Consider the following 21,038-nt stretch of genomic DNA (forward strand, 5'->3'; position numbering starts at 1 on the left):
CCCCCTGGTCTATTGGTTTCTTATCCCCAGGGGTTTTGCTTAGGATTACATACTAAATATTGAGGCTACATCTACACCTGGCACCCTTCTGGACATGTACAGGGTAATGATGGCACTGTGTGCACACATACACACTTTCTCTTTTCATTAAGGTTTCACTATACATTATTGCCCATTTCTTTAAAGATATTCTTTAAGATAATACTAATTATAGCCAAATTGTTAAAAACAAAATAAATGGTTCCTTCTCAATAGCAATCAAAGAAATGCAGATTTCTTTGCATATGGGCATAAATTATCATCATGTTCATTGTTGGTAAGGGGGTAAGAAAGCAGGCATTCACATAGGCTGCTGCTGTGAGTATAAATTGTTACAACTTTTCTGTATTATGTATTAATAAAAAATGTGTAAACCTGTATCCCAAGAATTCTATTTCTAGGCATGTCTCTTAAGACAAAAATAACAACCCTATTACATAGAGATACATTATTTATAATAACTCAAGGTCAGAGCCTTTCTATTAATTCCATCAACTGAGGATTAATTAAATTCATATAATGAAATAATATTAAGTTGTTAAGAAGAATAAGACTGATTTATACTGTACAGCACTGACAAGGAGAGACAACTCAGAGATTACATTGTTAAGGACATGATTAGAGAACAGCAGTTACACTATGGCCTTTTGATGACACCCTAGAAGTAGAGAGATACTCAAAACTATTAAAAGTTGTTTTTTGGAAGTGGATAGGAATATTGGGGAACTTGCACTTTCTCCAGCTTGGTGTTATTTATTTATTTATTTATTTTTACAAGAAGGTGCTACTTTTAAAATTTCTTTTAAAAGACAACTTTTAAAGCTATGATGAAATCACTGGGAAAAGGAGACTCAAAAACACAGATGGTGGGCAACTGTTACAGCCTTTCTGGAGGTCATTTTGGTGAACCTGAATTAAAATAAGTCTTAAAAAACATACGCCCTTCAACTCGGCAACTTCAACTTTTAGGAATTTATCGTAAGGAAATGATCCAGAACATGAACAAAGTATGGATGTTTGCCACAGCCTGGCGTACCATGGAAACAAACCAACTTGGAAAGTAACATGAACATCCAATGACACTGTAAATGAACTATGCCCCAGTCGTGGGGGCCTCAGAGGCCGCCATTCACATCACTTCAGAATGGTACTCAATGGCAAAGCCCCACTGTGTGTCACAAACTCACATGCACAAAGGGCCCTAGGCGTTACAAACTGACAAAAGCAGGTTATAAAACAACATGTACATTATAATCTTAATTTTGTTAAACATACATATACATTCTCAGAAAATAATAAAAGGATATAAACCAAAATTTTGGAGTTTAATAATGGACAGTAAAATATAGGGGATTTTTATTTCCTTCTTTATATTCTTTACTGTCAAATTTTATATGTGTTTCAGTTTTTATGAAAATATAGGGTTTTAGTATTTTTATGAAGTAAAAATTTTCACTAATTCTGACCTTTTTCTCAGTTCAAAATATAATTTTACAAAATAGATTTTTATTACATTGTTATACTACTCTCAAAAGAAAAACCTTCAAAATTCAAACAAGCCTTTTCCTCTGAAGTGTATGTTACAAATTTCAATTCAAGAGGTCAAAATTTTAGTGTAATCTGATTGAGTGAAGTCCGAGATAATATACCTGAAGATAGTCACTGAATCTGAGAGGGAACCAACAGCAACATCGGGATAGGAATTTCTATCAAGGTCCATATTTCCAGCAATTGAATATCCAAAATAATTTGACTCACTATCCTCGAGAACCTGAAATGAACAGGGTATCAGAATGGACACTGGGCCACCAAAATGAGCTTCTCTTCTATTTTTGAAAAGGACACACAAGTTTCTTTTGAACTGAAGTTTAAGAGTTCATTTATAAATAAACCAAATTATAAATAAATATTAAAAAAACAAAATTCATACAATTACAGACTTGTAAGTAAAACATGATCAACATGAAAATTCACATATACCTCAGTATTCTATTACATGGCAAAAAGCTGAGACCCTTATTATAGAAATCCAGGTTATCTGGTTACCTGAGTTGGTTTGGTATTTATTCCGTTCGCAGATCCATGATAGATGAAAACCTTTCCTTTACCATCATAGGGAGCTCCAACTGCAATATCTGTTGATAATATCACATGTCAACAAACATTACATGTTAAATACATTCCAACACAATGTTTTAAAATAAGATGCCATAGTGCTCAATTATCTTAGACAATCAAATTACCTATAAAAATTACAACCATTTCACAATCCATTACCTACCTGGGTAGCCATCTTGATTAATATCTCCAATATTTTTAACTGCAACACCAAACATAGAATCTTTGGTTCCATTAAGACGAATTGGTTTGACATTATTCCATCTGCCTCGCTGGTTAAGGTAGACATACACTGCACCTCCAACTTCTCCATTTCTATCAAAATACTGTGGGGCTCCAATAACTATATCTTGCCACCTATAAATACAATAACGGGAAAACTGAGCCACCAGCTAAAATACCAGTCAGCTCAGGAAAAATACCATCAGCCCTGGTACTAAGACACAGAGATAAAACAGAAAGAACCTCAAATCTGGAATTTATATCTCATCAATTAAAACATTTTTAAAAAACCAAGATAGCCTATAATAAATGCCCAAAGAAACATATCACAGGTAAGAACTTGAGGCCAGTTCCCCAAGCTAGAATAACAGTGCAGAGAGACTCCCAGTGAAGATGCTATCCCCACCCCAAACTGGCATCACCATCCAGGGATCCATGCAAGGACTTTGTCACCAATCCCTACTTTCAAAAGGACATCTTGGATGCTCCAACAGCCTCTTAAGAAACAAGAACAGAATCATGTAGGTGTCATTTTTCGTGTTAATTTTTTTCCCCAAATTTTCATTCTCATGGACCCATGATCCCAAGACATGATTAAAATCTGAAAACTGAAATGTAATCTTACACCCTGGTAAGGGTAATGAATGTCTGCTGCCAAAATACAAGTGATGAAGATGTGATAGGATAGTAAAGATCTGGCAGCAAAAATATTCTTTGAATCAACTAACCTGAAAGGATGGCTCTTCTCAAGACCTACAAAAATCAAAGCAGCAATGACTTCTTTGAAATATAAAATAACCTAAAATGCTCTTACCCATCTTTGTTAAGGTCCACCACTGCAACATCATAGCCAAATGAAGAAGCCAGCCCTTCCCCTTCAAATATGTGTTCAGGGACGAGGTGTGCAGACTTCATGTCTCTTCTAAATAAAACCACAGCTCCACTGTGATTGGCTCTCGGGGCACCGGACACAAAGGTGATGTCATCTTTGGAAACAATACCTTTTCCTGAGTCCAAAGAAAAGCCTAGAAAAACAGAACACAGTTTACATCAACCCTGTATTTCAGGAGGCATCTAACACTGGTGACTCCATCTCTCTCCTTTCCTTTTGCTTCCTACCCCCTCTCCTTCTGACCCTCTGTCCCAACTATCAGATTTAGAATATTAAAGAGTTACAGGGCTACTGGGTTTGACCCAAGTCCAAAGAAGTGGGCCATTTCATTGCTTTTGTAGAAATATAAAAAAATCTATTTCTATGGAAATAGATGAAGACTTTTACAGAAGAGCACCTATACTATTTAGCATTTGTATAACTTAAATCACAAAGCATTCATGCACCTTAAGAATCAGTTCAAAACCCATTTTAATACTAGAACTGTGATAAAAAGAGACCAAGCTAGACACTAAAGTATCACAGGGAAGTATACACAGAGATACATACACCCTGACATAGCACACCTGAGTGCCTGTTATATAGGGTTCTGCTATAATGTAATGATTAGTCACTCCCATATTTACCAATCTCCTTGGTAATCAGGCAAGAACAAACGCTAACATCATTAACATACCACAGACAGCATCACCATTTGGGCCAACTTCATTCTCAGCACAAACATGCAAACAAAACCATGAATAATGAATACAGTATTTGATAACCTAGTATAAACAATAGAGGTGAGCAAGTTGTCACCAATATCAATTACATACTTGTTCAGAGGGCAGAAAATGTTGGAACACCTATTATAAAGCATCAGTGTGGTGTCAGATTACAAATACTGAGATCTGGTGGTAAGCAAATATAAATGCCCACATCAAAACCATTCAAATTGAGCAAAGCTTGCTATATAAAGGCAAGGCAAGCACAGAATGGTGTAAGTTCACCCTTTTTATTGGGTTTTATTTATGAAAAGCTTCACCACTATTGTTGCAGTTCTCAAATTGTGAAATGAGCTGAAAAACACGATGAGCTGTAAGTCTAGAACAGGGTGATATAATCGAATCCAGCTCTGAATGCCTTCTGGCAGCAGAGCCTCATCCATGGCAGGCTTTTTATGTGTGCTTCACTTGAAATGAAAAAGAAAATAAAAAGATTTATGCTCTTTATGGATCAAAAAATTTTTTAAATGACCATGAGCAAGACAATTTATTTGTCATCTCAGAGGTCACAAACCTAGGTAGCTATTCATCATCACATCAGGGGATGTGTCGGGCTGCTCCCTGGGAGGCTGTGTTTTATAAACAAACTGATCGGGATCTGTATAGGAAACGCTGGTCACAAACAGCAGGCCTGTACACATGCACAGGATGGAAGAGATTGAAGAAATAGCAATTACGCTTGGTAAGAGGCACCACGGCTACAGTCATTCTCTCTGGATGACGAGGCCACCACGGCAACCAACAAGCCACCCTCTCTCCCAGCTCCAAAACTTAAAGCAGGTCATTTTAATGCTAAAAGCCACTGGTGTTTTGAAATGGCAGATGCAAGGGCAGCATGGACAACAAAAATGTAACAATACGAACTTGACTTTCTTAGGAATCCACACACTTTTGAAGAAATCTGTCTAAAAGTGCAAATGTGTTTTAACAAAAAATATATACTATTTGTTAATGATCCGATAGCAACTATGTTTATAAACTCCATAGGCATCACCTTAAATACCAAAGTGTTAGTTTCTTGACCAGAACCACTAACATCAAATACTTCTCATCATAAGTAACCCCTAAATAATCCATTTGAAGAGAGGCTGCTTAAATATCTTCAAATAAAATACTGGCTTGTTGACAATATTTACCTTGAAAAGGATTTTACTTTGAAAAACCGTATTTAATAATTGGGACTGCCAACCGCTCGGCGCTGTTCTTCCTGATACCGCAGCAGCCACACACCCAGTGCCTCCCACCCAGCCCTGGCCACTTCCACCAGAACTTCTTCCCTTGGCTGGGAGATTATTAATTGTGCGACCTGGGACTAGGCAATTAATCCCCGTAAATCACTTGCTGTCATCAGCAAAAGAGGGACAATGATGCTTGTTTTATAATATTGTTGGGAGGCTCACACAAGACCAGCGCAGCAGTTACGTGGGGCGCGTGAACCCCCCGGCCCTGCAGCAGCTTCACAAGCAGGATGTATGACTTGTCTTCCCGCTCCTCTGCCTTCACATCAGGGTTAAATTTGGGGGAGGAGGAGGGTCTGACAAGTTTTTAATTAACAGTGCCTTTCATACACATTATTTGTTGTTTCAGAATATGTTTACTTACATGCGATGTAGAATTATTCTTATATCTATGCCTCTTTTTACCTTTTGTACCTTCCATTGTTCCAGTAATATCTCTAGCATATGGTTAGAAAAAAAATAGGTCCCTAAAAAGATTTAGGAGATTTTTTACATTTTTTCCCAAGAAATGCAAGTAATTATTCTTTATGTCAACTCATACCAAGAATTAAAGCTTTTAAAAGCCTTTGTGTAATTACTGTAATGCACATGAATAATTTAGGACACCATTAGTAATGCAGACAAGCCTTAGGAGTTACGGAGCTGGCACTCAGACGCGATCTGGTCCTTAAAGCTGCTTTAGCAGTCCTACTCGGCCTCAGCTGGCAAGCGGCTGTGCCACCCACCGGAGGCCCTGTGACCCGGGGGCCCAAATCCAGGAGTAGGGCCGACCCGTGGAGAACGGCGACCACAAAGGAGGGGCCTGGAGGCCTTAACTGGCCACGTAAGCACCTTCATGGACGCAGCGCACAAGAGCATCTCCAGAAGGAGGCTCTGAAGGCGGAGAGAAGGCAGCTCAGTGCACTGCTAACCTCCGCGCGTGTTTTCACAGCTGCATGAGTGGCCTGTCAGGTTACGGAGGCCGAACTCGTTTAGGTAACAGACGTCCACGTGGAAGACGGGCAGTTTCAGGGGACAGTGGGCTCCCTCCTTCCTCGCGGGAGCCCAGGGCCGAAGGGCAGGGCCGCGAGCATCAGTCCGGCAGCCTCAGGATCGCCAAGCCTTCCATGCCAGCGAGTGTGGCCACAGGCCCCCGGCCCACTGGCCCATCTCAGCGGGGGCCCGGGGCCCCGGGCGGGGAGGCGCGGCGGCCGCCCCCACTCCTACCTAAGTAACTGTTGGCAGGCACGGGGACTAGACTTTCGTCATGGTCGCTCTCTCCCCCGACTTCATAAGGCCCATCTTCAAAGATGTTCATGTCAAAAAAAGTATTATTCTTTTGCTCTACGCGAACAATCCCTAAAGGAATGAAATGGTAAAAACAAGAGAATGAAGATGAAACAAAACAAAACAGATGGTTCCTACTAAACCTTCCTCATGCCATCACTAAGGACAGGAAGGTCTGGAGGAAGAAAAGGCGGAGGAAAGAGGTGACTTCTGAGGTAATTAAGTTAAAAAATCATGTTCATATAAATTTTTATGCCAAAGAAATTTGTTTTAATGATTAAAAAAAAACAATGCTCCATGTATTTTCATGAATTATCTATATCATACCATGGACCTAGATGGAAAATGGAATGTTTACTTGGTTAACTAAACCTACAGAAAACAATTTTTAAAATCATATAACTGATATGTGTTATCCTAAATCAATTTACCTTCTTAGTATAAAAGTGAAATTAATATTTTGATCTTCAAATCACTTTTACTAAGATTTCATCTTTTAAAATTTTCACAATAACTAAGAAGAGAAGATTTCATACAGTAAGCCCACTGTATAACTTTTGAAAAATGGTAACACTTTAAGATCAGGTTTATAAAGCAGGTAAGACATGTTTCCCACTAAAACATGCATAATTGATGGATGCTTTTGTTGTTTTGTTTTACTACATATGGCATCTATTCTTGCTAAAATAAAATTCTTTCTAAATTCAGTGTGTTATAGATCAAAATAACCTGACAAATACCCCTCCGTGGGTCAGTCAGGGGTGGGCAGCCAGAGGAAGGAACTTCCACAGTTCCTATGACGACATGGAGAGGGAGGTGTTCCTTCTGACATGCAGAAGGGTCACTTCTAATAGGAATTAATTTGGAAATATTTTAATGAAAAGGGGTAAATTTTCCTGTTTTCCTTACCAATGAAAATGTTATGACATAGTATTTATTGTAATAAATTTATCAAAAAAAAGTCTTATTTCCAAATCAGATGCATTGATCTTCATTATGGATTAGAGTTAGGTTAATTGTCTATTAAACTTGGAGGTTTTCTACACCTGCTAAGTTTCTTTAGAGGAGTTAAAGTTTATTACAAGAACTGACCAAGCTGATCAGTCAGAACTATGGGCCATTCTCCTCCCTCCCTCCCTCTCTGTTTTACCAGCATCACAATAGTAATTAAACAACTTTCCCACAAACTATCTACAACTGTCATCTCAAATGCCCTTATTTGTCACCTGCTTTTCTAATTTTACTGCTTTGATAGCAAAACATGGCCTTTTAACATATAATAAAAGAATTGTCTATATGTGCATAACACCATTTAATTCTTCTCATTTTCAGATGACTACCCTAAAATTAAAACTCTCCACATCATGAAACAGGCAAATATAGGACAGTAAAAACTACTAATGTTAATTATTATATTCTTAGAGACAAAGAGTCAACTACTTGTATTAATGTAAATTACTCGTAGAGGGAAAAAAACATTTAAAACATACATTTCTACCATTGTTCTTAAAAATCATATAACTTAGAGATTTTAATATCCTACCCTGCTTCTATAATATAAAAATGCTTATAATACATTCCGTTTTAACTTAAAATGTACTAAATCATTGTGCATATAATAGAAATTATGTAGTTATGTGAATTTCTTTTTCCATAAACACACACATCATACCTTTCCAGTTGTAAGTGCCCGGGGCTCCAAACACAATGTAATGAAAGTCTTCAGTAAAAGTAGCTGCTACACCTTGCTGGCAAGAACCAAATTTTTCATGGCCTCTCAGTCGGCCATCACAAAAACTCCAATCTCCTCCATCCATGTCATCTTCAATCCTGAGATTCTGACTCAGGACGTAACACCTTCCAAAAATGTCTCGGGATTCCTGCTTTGTGTTAACATGTTGCCTTTTCTCATATCGATGAGCACATGTCTGCAAACAGATGGAATAAAGTAGCCCCTTCAGGTCTATGAACCTTTGTTTTTCATTACAAATTGATAAAATTGTCAATAATGAAGAGGTTAATACTAAGTGGGATATTAAATGTGTCCTCATCCTGGGGTTGGATCCAAAATCACCAAATCTTCCCCCAAGTGGCACTTAAGAGACTAGCATACAGAAACTAAGATTTCTGTCTTATTCTCATCCAGAGAATAATGGTCCAATCCAAATATTAAATGCCCATCTATAACCCACAGGCAACCTTATTTGTAAATTAACTTGTCACTTAAACAATGGAAAATATTTCATTTACTAACTGAAAATGGCTGTATAAATTTTCACATCAGTATGTTTGAGAAAATAAGTAATTTTGTACCAAAGGGAAGAATATGGACATATTTCCTAAGAGATCATGCAAACACAGCTAACACAAAGACATTTTCCTTTTATACACACTATTACCTTATAATCGTCCTGATTTATACTCTAAACTCTGAAGATTAAGTTTATTTTAAAAGGCAGAATTATACTGCAGGAAGAAATAAAATAATCTCTGTAATTTCACAGGGTATTCATGGCTAACCCTCCACGTAACACAGGTTAAAAATACTTAAGGATATTCAATGAAGGTTTATTAGTAAGTTTTTTAGTCTGAAAGTTCTGAAGAAAAGCAAGTTGTATGGCTGCTTCAAAGTGTATCAGGAATCACAGAGAAACTAATCTTTTGGTTTCTTCTTGACATCAAATCCTGCTTTAAAGCAGTTCGTTTTCTAAAATGTACCCTCTATGTGGACTGGGGCTCTGCCTGTTTTGTTCACTGCTGTAAGGTGCTGGCATGCTAACAGGCACTCAGACATGGTGGAATGACACACTTCTGTACACTTACCACAACTTTGCCCCCTGGACCTTGGCTCTGCACGGTGACCCCCATCCACTGATCTTCCTTGCTTTCTGATGAAGGGTCAGCTGTGGAAAGCAACACACGTTACACACACACACAGTTAGGGCTTCAAAGTGACTGGAACAGGCAGTAAACCAATAGATGAACACAAACACAAGAAATGGCTTCTAATTGCCTTGACCTGAATTCTTGCTACTTTGTAATTCAGTTGCTCAATTCAGAGAAACTATTTCTTCTTAAGAAAATGGGTAAGTGGTCATCAGCAAGAATCTTCCATAAATTTCTTCACATAAAATACAGAGCTCTACTTGGTGGGCCTTTACCCCAGCCCCCAGTGTCCTGAGTAGAGAAAGGCATTTGAAAATAGCTAGATGAAGAGGTTGCCCTTCAACATATGCTTCCTACAGCAACAACATGAAAATCCAATTTCCAGGCTCAAAACTGCTAGCCAAACCAACAAAATAGGCCACTTCTCTGCATACTGCCGATATGCACATAACCGCATGAACTGTTCTGTTCTTTACTGGAGATGGGAGGACAGGGCCTCAGATTCACTTTGTATCGTTCTATCAATGCCAAAAAGGAAAGTGATATCTTTGCTTTTATTGCCTTCCCCACAAAAAGATAGAAAGAGACCACAAAGACCACCACGTGTTCATGTCAGTATCAGTTTGAACCCACTGTGTGACACTACACCCAACTTTCTGCCTTCCTCAGTGAGAAGCAAGGCAGGCTTTAGTTTCAATCCTGGATTACAAAAAATATGAAAACTAAACAACTTTAAACAGACAGAAGGAAAAAATGCCAATACATTAAATAAAGAGTGATTATGTCTAGATTACAGTGGGCTTTTTGTCTTTTTCTTTAAGGTCAATTCTGTTTACAAGTTCCCTACAATCAACATATTATTTTCTAATCAGGAAGAAAAAAGTTATTTCTAAAAGATGAAAATGCAAGAGAAGAACATAAACATGAATCTGAAAATCTACTTAGACCACGTATGTCAAATTAGGTTTGGCTGGAGCTTCTCAGTACACTAATTGCTCTGCCCAACACAGAGAATCCTCACAAAACAAGCCTCTCTCTGAGACAGTTGGGCAAAATTTACCCATGTTGGCCAGCTCTCATTTCATAGAGATCTGATACTGAAAATAGCCTTTCTCCCAAATATTTTAACAGCAAGTGACAGCTTCTGACTGCTGAGTACAAGACATGCACATTCAATTTTCTTTGCAGCTGGGAATACAATTTTTCTACCACCTCCTGTAGAACCACCAAACACCACTAGGTGGCAACATCAACACACGGTCTCAGCTGAGAAAGCAGGCAGGGTTGGCTGGGGTGGACAGCAGGAAAGTGCATCCCAAGGAGACTTAGAAAGCAAATGTGTTCAGGCAAACAAGAAACAGTCAAGGCTGATCCAATTTAAGAGGCCCTCTCTCCAAAAATAACCGCTTGTACTCCCTTTTCCTTCTTCGTGGTAAGGGCAAGTAGGGTACAGGCGAGATGGTCAGGTGAACACTGAGTGAAGAACACACCGTTGTTATCAAATTCAATCCGAGTGCAGGGCCCTTCAGAGGTGATGTCACATTCATACAAGCCTCCCGTTCTGTTGGCCCTCTGCAGCGGAAGGGCCACCGCCCGGGGAGCCCCCACAAGCAACCTGTTGACAAAGCAGAATTTGGACACTTGAGTTTAATGCACATTTAACAGTTCAATTAGTCAGAACCAAGAGATAGTGGGCTTATTCTCTGCCAAGGAGTCTGCTAATTCTCTGCCAGTTTAGGTGGTGAGGGATAGCAGTCTCTGCCTGTGACTGGCTCATGCGATAGACACACACACAACTGCCCGGGTCAAGCACAAGAAGAGGGGCTGTTGAACCAAAGGGAAAAGCATGCCCACATGTCATACTGTCAGCAGCTTTCTGCTGAGTCTGACTCTGAAGTTTTAAAAGGCACTTTTCATAAACCTTGACCCCTAAACCTAAGCCAAGGACATATGGAACTCAACAGACAAAACAAACACTGGGGGCAGAAAATGGTCACATTAAACGTAACAAGCAATAATATGTCAACCTCTAACACTCTAACCTGAGGTATTTCAAGAGTACTTTGACTATACTGTGGATTTGCAGCATACAGTGTATATACCTTTAAATTAATTAAACAAGGAAGCCATCAGGCTGATGTGGCTTTAATACCATGGCAGCCTACGTAAGCCAAAAATCTGAACCTGTAAATGTCTCAAGGTTACAAAAACCCTATGACAATCATTCACAGAAGTCGACTTTAAACTAAAGCCCCAAACAATTTCCTTTCTTTGCTTCCTTACTTTATCTGTAAGAGTCTTTCCCCCGACTCCTGTTGGCAGAGCACCCCCAAACACTTCTAGTTTGGGGTGCCAGATTCAAATATATTTTTCCTCAAATAAATTCATATTTAAAAATATGCCTCAGTGTATCTTTTAACAATACTGATTTAGAACCTAACCTTCGACCAAAATACAGTGCCCAAATCACTCTCTTCGGCAGCGTGGGCCTCGCTCCTGCACTTCTGGGCACACTCCTCCCAGCAAGCTCCTCCACCATCACTCACTCTCACACACAGGTTCTGGGCAGGATCCGGTGCTGCCACTTCTGTACTAGACATCCTAATACTCCTTCTCCCCACCTCCCTGGGTGCCTGTAAGAGTCCCTAACACCAAGCCACAATCCTTAAAATCTCACCACTTAGCAGCCAGGAGGGATCTTTAGAGACCCACCACTTCTCTGTGGGGTTCTTTTTGCTAATGCTCTTTACTCACCATCAAGTTTACCATCTTTGGGTCTGCCTGATTGATGGCACAACTAGGAAAAGAATAAGAGAAAGAAAACATACCTGACAGACAGAGAGAAAGGAGGCTAGAGCGGTAGCAAAGGGCTGGGGCACGAATGTGAATGAACAGCAAACTCCCCACAGAACACAAGCCGCTCCTGGCCTTCAGGATGCCCGCAAAGACACAAAAAGAAAACAAAACCCAAACCCACAAACGCAACAGTCCCTATCACCTCTGTCTCTGCTGGGATCCCAGTAAAGGATTTAACATGTTTTTAAACCAATGTGATGCAGTGGATCCAAAAGGAGGAAAATATGCTCAGAAAACACAGAGGGGAGACAGATTCTGCCCAGGGAGTCAGTGAAGCGAAGTGTGACCAAACAGGGCTGGCTGGTGTGTGAATGTGAGTCTCCAGCATCACCCTTCCTTCCAGATCCCTGGATGGCAGGCATGGCATGGTCAGCCTCTGCCTTGGAATCCATCCCGCATGCAAAGGGATGGAACAGCACAAGCCAGTGGGAATGGAGACCCAGCGGGATCAAGGCGGGATCCTTGGTGCCTGCCTAGAACCCCCTGGCAGAGAACAGAGGCAAGGCCAAGGGCTGCAGGGGTCTCCCAAGGGCCGCGGCACACCTATCTATTCCACCAATGTTGTCCCTGATCCCAGGAGCCCCGACGAGTAGCTGAGAGGAGAACCAGGCTAGACAGACTGTAAGCAAGTTCGACTGCCTGGCAGATGGAACCCTGTGTCAGGCACTGGGAGGGATCAGCAAGGTGCTAGGGCCAGAAGCACAGAATCACAGGACATGAGTGCTAGAAGCACCAGAGTGCGCATTTAAGCCCTCTAACTTTACAGATGAGAAAACAGAGGCCTTTGGAAAGAGGATAATTACTCTGTCCCTCAGATCTCACAGCTAGTGGGTAGCCAGGACAAAAGTTACTTTGGAACAATGCTTTTCCATTTGTTTAGAATGCTTCCTAGGAAATAATCCCAGAATTTTAAGGCATTTACAACCTAGCTGAAAGGGCAAAACCTACATAAATAAAACAGTGAAACAAGAACTGCTCTGTTTACTGACAAATATAAGATAAAACATGGAAAGGTGGAATGAAAGCAGAATCAAAGCGTTATTACAGCCGGGTGGGGTGAAGGTCCAGGAAGAGACTGCCAACAGAGGTTACCAGCTCTAGAGGGAAGGTGATAAAGAGCAGCCAGGAGACCCAAGGTCATGACAGTGCCTTCTCGGACCACTTCCTCTCCTCCTCACCCACACCCAAGGCGCCACAAGCTACCTAAGGCAGGTACTGGGCTTGTTATTTCCTGTGTAGCTGCTTGCTCATTCATTCACTTACTCATTCCACAAACATTCAAGAACCTCCTAGTATGAATACAGACTGCTGCCCTTCCCACCTCCGGCCTGAGGGAGCCGGCCCCTCAAGCAGGTCTTTAAACCACAGGGCTGTAGAGGTCTCTGGAGGGCAGGACAGCGTGCTGTGTGCTGTCCAGAGGAGGATGCCAAGACCTGCCTGTGAGGAAGGAGGTCACCAGGAGGCGACTGGAGCCGGAGGCGGCTGGGTGAGGGCTCGGCCCCTGCAAAGGCTGAGAGGGAAGGAGCCAGAGGACGTGGAGGAGTTGGGGTCGGTGATGCAGCAACAGGGGTTGGGGACAGGTGGCTGGGTCTGCGGAGCCCTGCCTGGGTTTGAGCGAAGGGCCAGAGATGCACACCTGCAGAGCCCCTGGTTTCTGCTGACCATTGTACCCTGCCAGGACGGTACTTCCTGTTGTTTAAAAAGCTGCGGAGATTGTTCCACATCCATGATGGCCCTTCAGATCAGGCCGCTTCCTCCAGTCCCTTTTCTCCTGGCTGCCAGAGCCAGGCAGGGTGTCTTCCTCCTTGGCACCCTTCATCTTTCCCTGTGCCTCTTGTTCCATGCCTAAGGCAGGCCTTTAACAGGCACGTGACAAAGAGAGACATTTAACTCCAGTTTGCCAGCTGGTCATAGAGGCTATAGCAACACAATTTCAATGAGCTAAAAATAAAAATGCCAAGCTCTTGTGGAAGTCCCCCATGCTACCTGTGGCAGCCCCCATAGATGAAAGCAGACCATTCAGAAGGATGGCAGCAGCAGGCAGCGCAGGGGAGACAGCACCCAGGAGCTGTCGCACCGCCTCCCTGCGGGCTCTGCCTGCTCGAGCACCCAGCACCACCCTTCCTCCCGGGTCCCTGGACAGAGGGCAAATGAGCCCTCTTGGCACTCTGCCCACTTTGGATGGAGGGAGGCAGGGGTTCTCTGTGGCCCTTGGCAGACCCTGTCTGTGGCCTCAGGCCCCACAGTCGGCCAGGGAGGAGGAACAGACACAGATCGACTGAGGCAGGGGGTAACCCCTGCTCTGGCTGCATTGGTTCTTGGCAACCATGCTTTAGGAAAATTAGGAAAACAATAATTGGGGGACAGAGCTAAATAAAAATCAGTCATAGGAAAGGTAAGAAGACCCCTTCAGAAGGCAGAATACAGTAGCCCAAATCAAACCCTACAATTGGTAGGTGTCTTAATCCTCAAGGTAAAAAGACTTTCTCTGGTTCAGGAAATAAACTCTTAATTCCACTCGGAACCAGCCTTAATCACAGCCCACTAGCTGAAGCTCTGGCTGACAGGAACAAAGAATCAAAGCCAGAGCTGTGCCCAGCCACACAATGACACCACCCCTGGTGCAACCCATCTCCTTCCTAATTTAAGTCCTATAAGGACCCAGGCACCAGTCGAAGCCACTCCAAATGCAGCCAGCTCCTGGGCTAGCAGAGCAAGTACAGCTCCAGGAGGGGCAGTCTGCACCGAGGGGACCCTCAGACCACACCAAAATCCAGTTTCTGCTCAAATCCCGGCTTTCTTCCCATTGTGCCTGTGTCCCCGGGGGTGGGGTTCAGTGAGAGCAGCAGGCACTCTCCAGGCATGGCCCGGGGCCCCACCGCAGCTCCCAGGGCTGGGGCGGCAGCTGCCAGGCTGCTTACCGGCCTGTTTTCTCTTCAAAAACAGAGATGGCAGCTGCTCCTGTTACTGATTCTCCCAGTATGCATGGAGGAATTCAGAACTACAGTAACAACCATATTCAAAGTGACAGAGACCAAGGGGTATAAATTATGACCGGCACAGTGGGAATAAGCAGTGGCAATTAACAGAATAGGGTGTAGGAAGCCTATCCCCACACCAGGCCAAAAGAACAAGTGTACCAAGGACGGGTAAGAATCTGGGTTTGAAATAAGGTTATTTTAGATTACAATCACTTCCACTGTGCTGAAGCTATACTGACATAAAAACTGCCCAGGGAGTCCAGCAGACTCGAAACCCATGTTTAAAATACAACACTCAAAACTTGCAAAACAACGTCACCTTTGAAGATGAGAAATAAAATTTGAAAGAGTAAAATAGAATGTAAAAGGCTAACTACACAAGTGCGGTATTACTGAGGTTTTATAATATAAATTCAGGTCATTGGAGTCTAGATTAGAATTCTTGGCAAAGATTCAGGCCCCACTATCATGCTATTAACCACAAGTTATTTAAAACTTCTTTAAATAAGCCACACTCCTGGTTCCTACCATCAAGGCCCCCCCCAAACAGAGCTAGCATACTTCTGCAGAACTACTTCAACCAAAAGTTCTAAATATTGGGTCACTTTTAGAACTCTAAGGACAATAGCAGCTTTGCTTCATTGTCTTTGGCAATAATTCATTTCCTCAAGGATTAAAGATTCTCCCTCTAGCTATGCAACTTTGTCCCAGGAAATGTGAGATACTGCTTCATTAGAACAAGGACACTATTATTGCTTAATTTAAAACACAGCCTTCTTAGTTTGTCCAAATCAAGCTTTAAAAAATTAGAAGATGGCATTACAATGGCAGTTATGTCACCTTAACATTTAGCCTATCTTCAAAGTCAACTTTTAATTTTTGTTAAATAAGAAACCAAAAAGGAAGAAAGAACCTATGGTGGGAAGCCACAGATTCTAGACTTATCACAAGCCCCCCTCTCTGGGAAAATACTTTTTTTTTTTTTATCTGGATTTACTTATCTAACTCTAGATGTCATGCTTATACTTTTATTTCTTGATTTATCAGCTTTAGGCAGTAACTGTTGACCCCAGACCATGAAAAGGTGATAACTTACACTACTTGCTATTTTTCCTCCTGCATTTAATAACTGTATTGCTTCAGTTCTTCAAGTTTTAAATAATCTATTTACATCTCTCTTTACCTCAGCTTCTGACAAATTCCATTCCCCAATTGGTGAGACAAAACTACCAGCACTCCGACCTTTTTTCCCCAAACTTTCCTCTTGGTTTCTCCAAGTCCTATACTTTTACACTATTATCAGAACTATTATCACCACTCCCATTGTCCTGGAACCACAGTTGGGTCATCGGGTCTTTTATGTAGCCAGGTAAATATTATTCAGTGCTGAACCAAACTGCATTGAAATAATCCTCCTCCTTTCAGGAACCAGAGCAGAAGCCCTTGGCCTCAAAGAAAACTGTTCCTAGCATCAAAGTCAAACAGATCTTTCTTACATTCTAGCAATGGCTTGATGCACTTCACATCTGGACCATGACTTTTGCTTTTCTTGGCGGTTCTTTGCTGTTTTTCTTACACTGTTTGCTTTTATGCTAGCCTCAATCATTCTAAGCTCTCCATCATACCTCGTATTAAATCAAGATCTCTTCTTTGCTCAGAAATCCTTCCCAGAGCCCCTTGGCCCGCTGCTACTACACAGATGGACTGCTCTGGGCCTGCTCTACAGGACCATCTTAGGCCTGCCCTTTCCTCTCTTCCTGGCTCATCTGCTTTGACCTGAGAACCCATGTTTTCCTCTTACTTGATTCTCTTAAATATCATCCTTTGGAACAGTACCTGACAGGCCAACTGATTCCCTCTGTATACAAGCCGCCATTCTGCTCTCACCCTTAATTGACAGTTTGGGTGTAGGACTGTAGGTCGAAAACCATTTTCTTCAAAACTTTGACATTACTGCTGCAATTTATTCTAATATCCAGTGTTGCCAATTAAAATTCTGATGTAAGTCCAATTTTCATTTATCTGAAGGCAACTTTTAGGCTCTCCACTTGACCCTAGGTACTCTGAACAGCATGACAGTACATCTGTATGAGAGCCTTTATTCACTCCACTGTGCACTGCATGGCCTCTTTCGTCCATAAAATAAGAACATCAATTTCCAGGAAACTCGTGTGGCACATTGATCACTTCACTTTGCCGCTTTCTGTCCTCTTTCTGGAACCTCTGCTAACTAGTCAGCTGTTGGACCTCCTGGAATTTTCTCTCATTTTCCTTCCCTCTCTATAGTTCTGAGGTTTTAACTTAATCTTCTAGTACTTCTAATTGGAAATTTTAAATTTCAGTATATTTGCAATCTCCAAAAGCTCTGATCATGCCTTTTACATAACACACTTTATTCTTATTTTGTGGATTAACACGTTTTCCAAATCCTGAGCTTTTTCCCCTCATTTCTCCTTCTGTTCTTGGATTGTTTCTTTTAGTTTTTCTATTGGTTTACTTCAGCCATTCTCTTTTATGCTTCTAGCTCTCATCATACAGCTGATAATCTTTGGTTCTCTGGCTTTGCTGTTATCTAAAAAGTTCCACCTGTGGCTCAGTCTCACCCTGAACAGGAATTCTGAAAGGGAGTTCTGGGTGGGGTTTGCTGATGGTAGGAGTCACTTTAGGCCAAGTGGGTAGGGAGCTATTGTCAGACTGCAAACCACTCTTCAAATGCTGAAGAAATGGGGAGAAAGACTTGAATTCTTGAGGTACCAGCATTCACACTAGAAGCCCTAGCTTTGCCTTAAATTAAAAAAAAAAATGCAATAACTGCCCTGTCTGCCTCTACAATGATCCATTCTTTAGTTTTGACCTGTAATCAATTTAAGCTTTGTAATACGTGCACCTGTCAACATGCCTGTACCCCTTACCCTCCCCAGAAAAGTGCTATGGGATTTTTTTTTTGTTTGGGACCAGAGTGTTAAACGCCAGCAGCCTATATACTCTGTACAGATGGGGAATGATGGTATCATCTGTGGTCCTGCAGTCAGACCTTCACTTCCAGATCCACGCCTCATTCCCAGTTCCTGCCTTACCCTGATGCTTCCAGGGTTGACACAGGGCAGACCACCTCCCCCTTTCCCAGGTCCCTGCATGATGTAACTCCAGATTGTGGCTCCTTCCCTCACTAAGGTCAGAAGGCCAGGCCCCATCTGCTGTCTGCCTTTTAGTAATTTCTCAGCCATCTGGAGCCTTGCACCTGAAGAGAAACCTGTACAGCTAGCCAGGCACCTAGAACCATAAGTCAAAAATACAATCATTTCTTGAAGGAATCAGATTTTTATCCCAGCCTTATTTCCTTACAGTTTGAAGGTGATTGTTTTTCTTCCAACTGTTACCACATATCTTCTTACTACCACCCCTCATATACCATGTATGCCTACATACAAGACTCCTTACATGGAAAAAAAATTAAAGGCTTTTTGGTCAATTTATATGTTTAAGTTTTTATGAATATAGATGAAACAGTCAACTGACAACATTTGATCATTTTAAATAACATATGAAACATTCATTTAAAAGTATTTTCATTTGTATTTCATGAAGCAATTTTACTCAAACTCCAAATGCTTCTTTGACATTACTTTCTGAAAGCAATGTCTAACCCAGTTTTCCAGAGAACTTCTGGGACATTTTAAGGTTTATAACAACATGTAAGACTTACAATTACAGAGTCAAGTACTGAGGAATTATTACTAAATGTGAGCTAAACTTGCCTCCTTTATATCAACTTATTTAAAATATTTTAAAACTAAATTTAACCTCTGTCAGCATCCACAATTATAAATGCTTGAGGTCCTTTTAGGCTAATGTGTTTTAACAATGGAAATTTGGTGTTTGAAATAATCAACAGGGCAGCTGTCATTGGTGAATGATTTCATAAGGGTTCAAATATAAGGTGTAATCATTTGGGGATGAAAACAGATCTTGTATCATATTCAATGGTATAAAGAAAACAGCACTTCAAGACCCCCACATCTGAGAGCTCTCTATGCTGCTGACACGCACCTTAGGGAAAGCCCCTGGGTCACACCCTCTTTCCTTCCAGAAGGTCTAGGCCTTTCCACACAAAGGCCATATCCTACTGAGTTCTTTCTGGCAAGACCATCCACAAAGTGGTTAAAGCTTCCAGCCCCTCAGCTCGGCTGCCAAGAGGTCCAGATTTCTCCAGGACACTCCTGGTTCACACCCACTATCCTGGGCCCTCTTTCACTCTCAAAAATGTCCGGTTTGGTAAACAAATTGTGCAGTCAAGTCACCCCAGCCTCAGATGTAAACTAGCAATGAAAATTGACTGATTCAACAACTTGATTTAATAATACTATGCTTGAAATTCCAGCTGTGTGGTTAGACTTAGCCATGGCTTCACAGGCTCTGGTGAGTTGTTTTGACCTGGGAGGCCCTACAATCAATCTCCACATGACCAGGGCAGCTTGTCTGGTTAAGAAAGCTCTGTATGAGAGCCCCTCTCCCCCAGGCAGGTAGACCCTCCATGTTTCCACTGACAAAGCACTGTCCAGCCCTCTGGCTGGAGGGGGAAGCACCTGCTTTCCAAGTACCAGTTGTCAACATGGAAGGTCCACACGCCTCCACCCTCCAACCCACCCCTCACCCCTACCACCACCCAACCTCTAGCCTGCCCAGGGCTGGGTTGTGTGTCCTTTCCTCCCCTCTTTAGTTAAGGATCCTCCTTCCACCCCTTCGCCACCTGAAGAGAGGTAAGGAGGCATTAAAGCTTGCTTGTCCCTGTATCTGAACTCAGCACCTCTGCCTCTGAGTCATATTCCTTCAGGGCCTGCTTCTTTCTCCTTTGGAACCTGAAAAAGCAGTCAATTATCAGACGAACACCCTGTCTTAGGCTCTCCAACCAAAATATTTAGTTATGGAATTTTAAAAACTATTTTCCTTGTGGTAACTGGTTATTTGGAGATCTAAAAAAAAAAATCAGAACTCTGCACTCATAAAAATTTACATCCAGCAGTAGTGAGCTGTGCATTAGCAAATACTATAGTTGATGTGTCCTATTTTATCAGTCCTAAAGAATCATTTCAAAACTGCTTCATCATTCAAAACCGGAAAGGAAAACTAAATATAAGTATGTAGGATAAAACTCTAGTTCTCCAGAAGTAGTTCAGATAAGGAAACTCTCTTCTTTTTCAGGGAAAGTCACTGCTATTCACAACCACTTGGCAGCGCCCCACTGTCTGGTGGGTGTCCAGATATGAAACCTCTGCCCTTGCCAGCCTTCTGCATAAGTCAGGGCTATGAGGCATCCAGAATGAAGCTCGATGAGTCTTGCTGTTATTAACCACAGACTTATCCCAAGCCCCAGAGCAGGCTCCGGCACATGGTGACATGCAATAAATATTCACTGAAGAACAATCACAGCTCAGCTCAAGGTACGATATGTAGGAGCCATTCTCCGCTGCTCTGTGATCAGCAAAGGAAGGACCAGAGGTGGTCACTACCAAGTAACTATGTGGCAAGCCATCTATGCAATGCGACCTTGAGTTTTCTTTGGCTGCTGTACAAGTTACCTCAAACTTAGTGCCTTAAAACACAAATTAGCTTACACTTCTGTAGTTCCTAAGTCCAAAATGGATCTCATTGGGCTAAATAATCAAGATGTCAGCAGTTCCCTTCTGAAGGCCCCAGGGAAGAATCTGTCTCCTTGTCTTACAAGCTTCTAAACTGCCTATATTCCTTGACTCATGCCCCTTTCTTGCATCTGCAA

General features: G+C 41.8%; 1 protein-coding gene across 3 annotated transcripts in view; it reads right to left on the minus strand.

Moving 5' to 3' along the window:
- The window catches only part of ITGA6 (integrin subunit alpha 6), a 91,324-nt gene that overhangs the window by 45,892 nt on the left and 24,394 nt on the right, over positions 1 to 21,038 (minus strand). For 2 of the 3 annotated variants that reach the window (XM_036879142.2, XM_036879143.2), the window contains exons 2-9: positions 10,916 to 11,040; positions 9,363 to 9,442; positions 8,212 to 8,467; positions 6,480 to 6,611; positions 3,194 to 3,404; positions 2,321 to 2,514; positions 2,086 to 2,174; positions 1,689 to 1,810 (exon numbers count right to left, since the gene is read on the minus strand). In XM_036879142.2, the coding sequence (XP_036735037.1) occupies positions 1,689 to 1,810; positions 2,086 to 2,174; positions 2,321 to 2,514; positions 3,194 to 3,404; positions 6,480 to 6,611; positions 8,212 to 8,467; positions 9,363 to 9,442; positions 10,916 to 11,040 (1,209 nt within the window). Of the gene's footprint in view, positions 1 to 1,688; positions 1,811 to 2,085; positions 2,175 to 2,320; positions 2,515 to 3,193; positions 3,405 to 4,549; positions 4,667 to 6,479; positions 6,612 to 8,211; positions 8,468 to 9,362; positions 9,443 to 10,915; positions 11,041 to 21,038 lie in introns of all 3 variants that reach the window. The other variant, XM_057503905.1, reaches the window with a different exon arrangement.

Source organism: Manis pentadactyla, chromosome 6, assembly GCF_030020395.1.
Source record: "Manis pentadactyla isolate mManPen7 chromosome 6, mManPen7.hap1, whole genome shotgun sequence".
Classification (NCBI taxonomy): Eukaryota; Metazoa; Chordata; class Mammalia; order Pholidota; family Manidae; genus Manis; species Manis pentadactyla.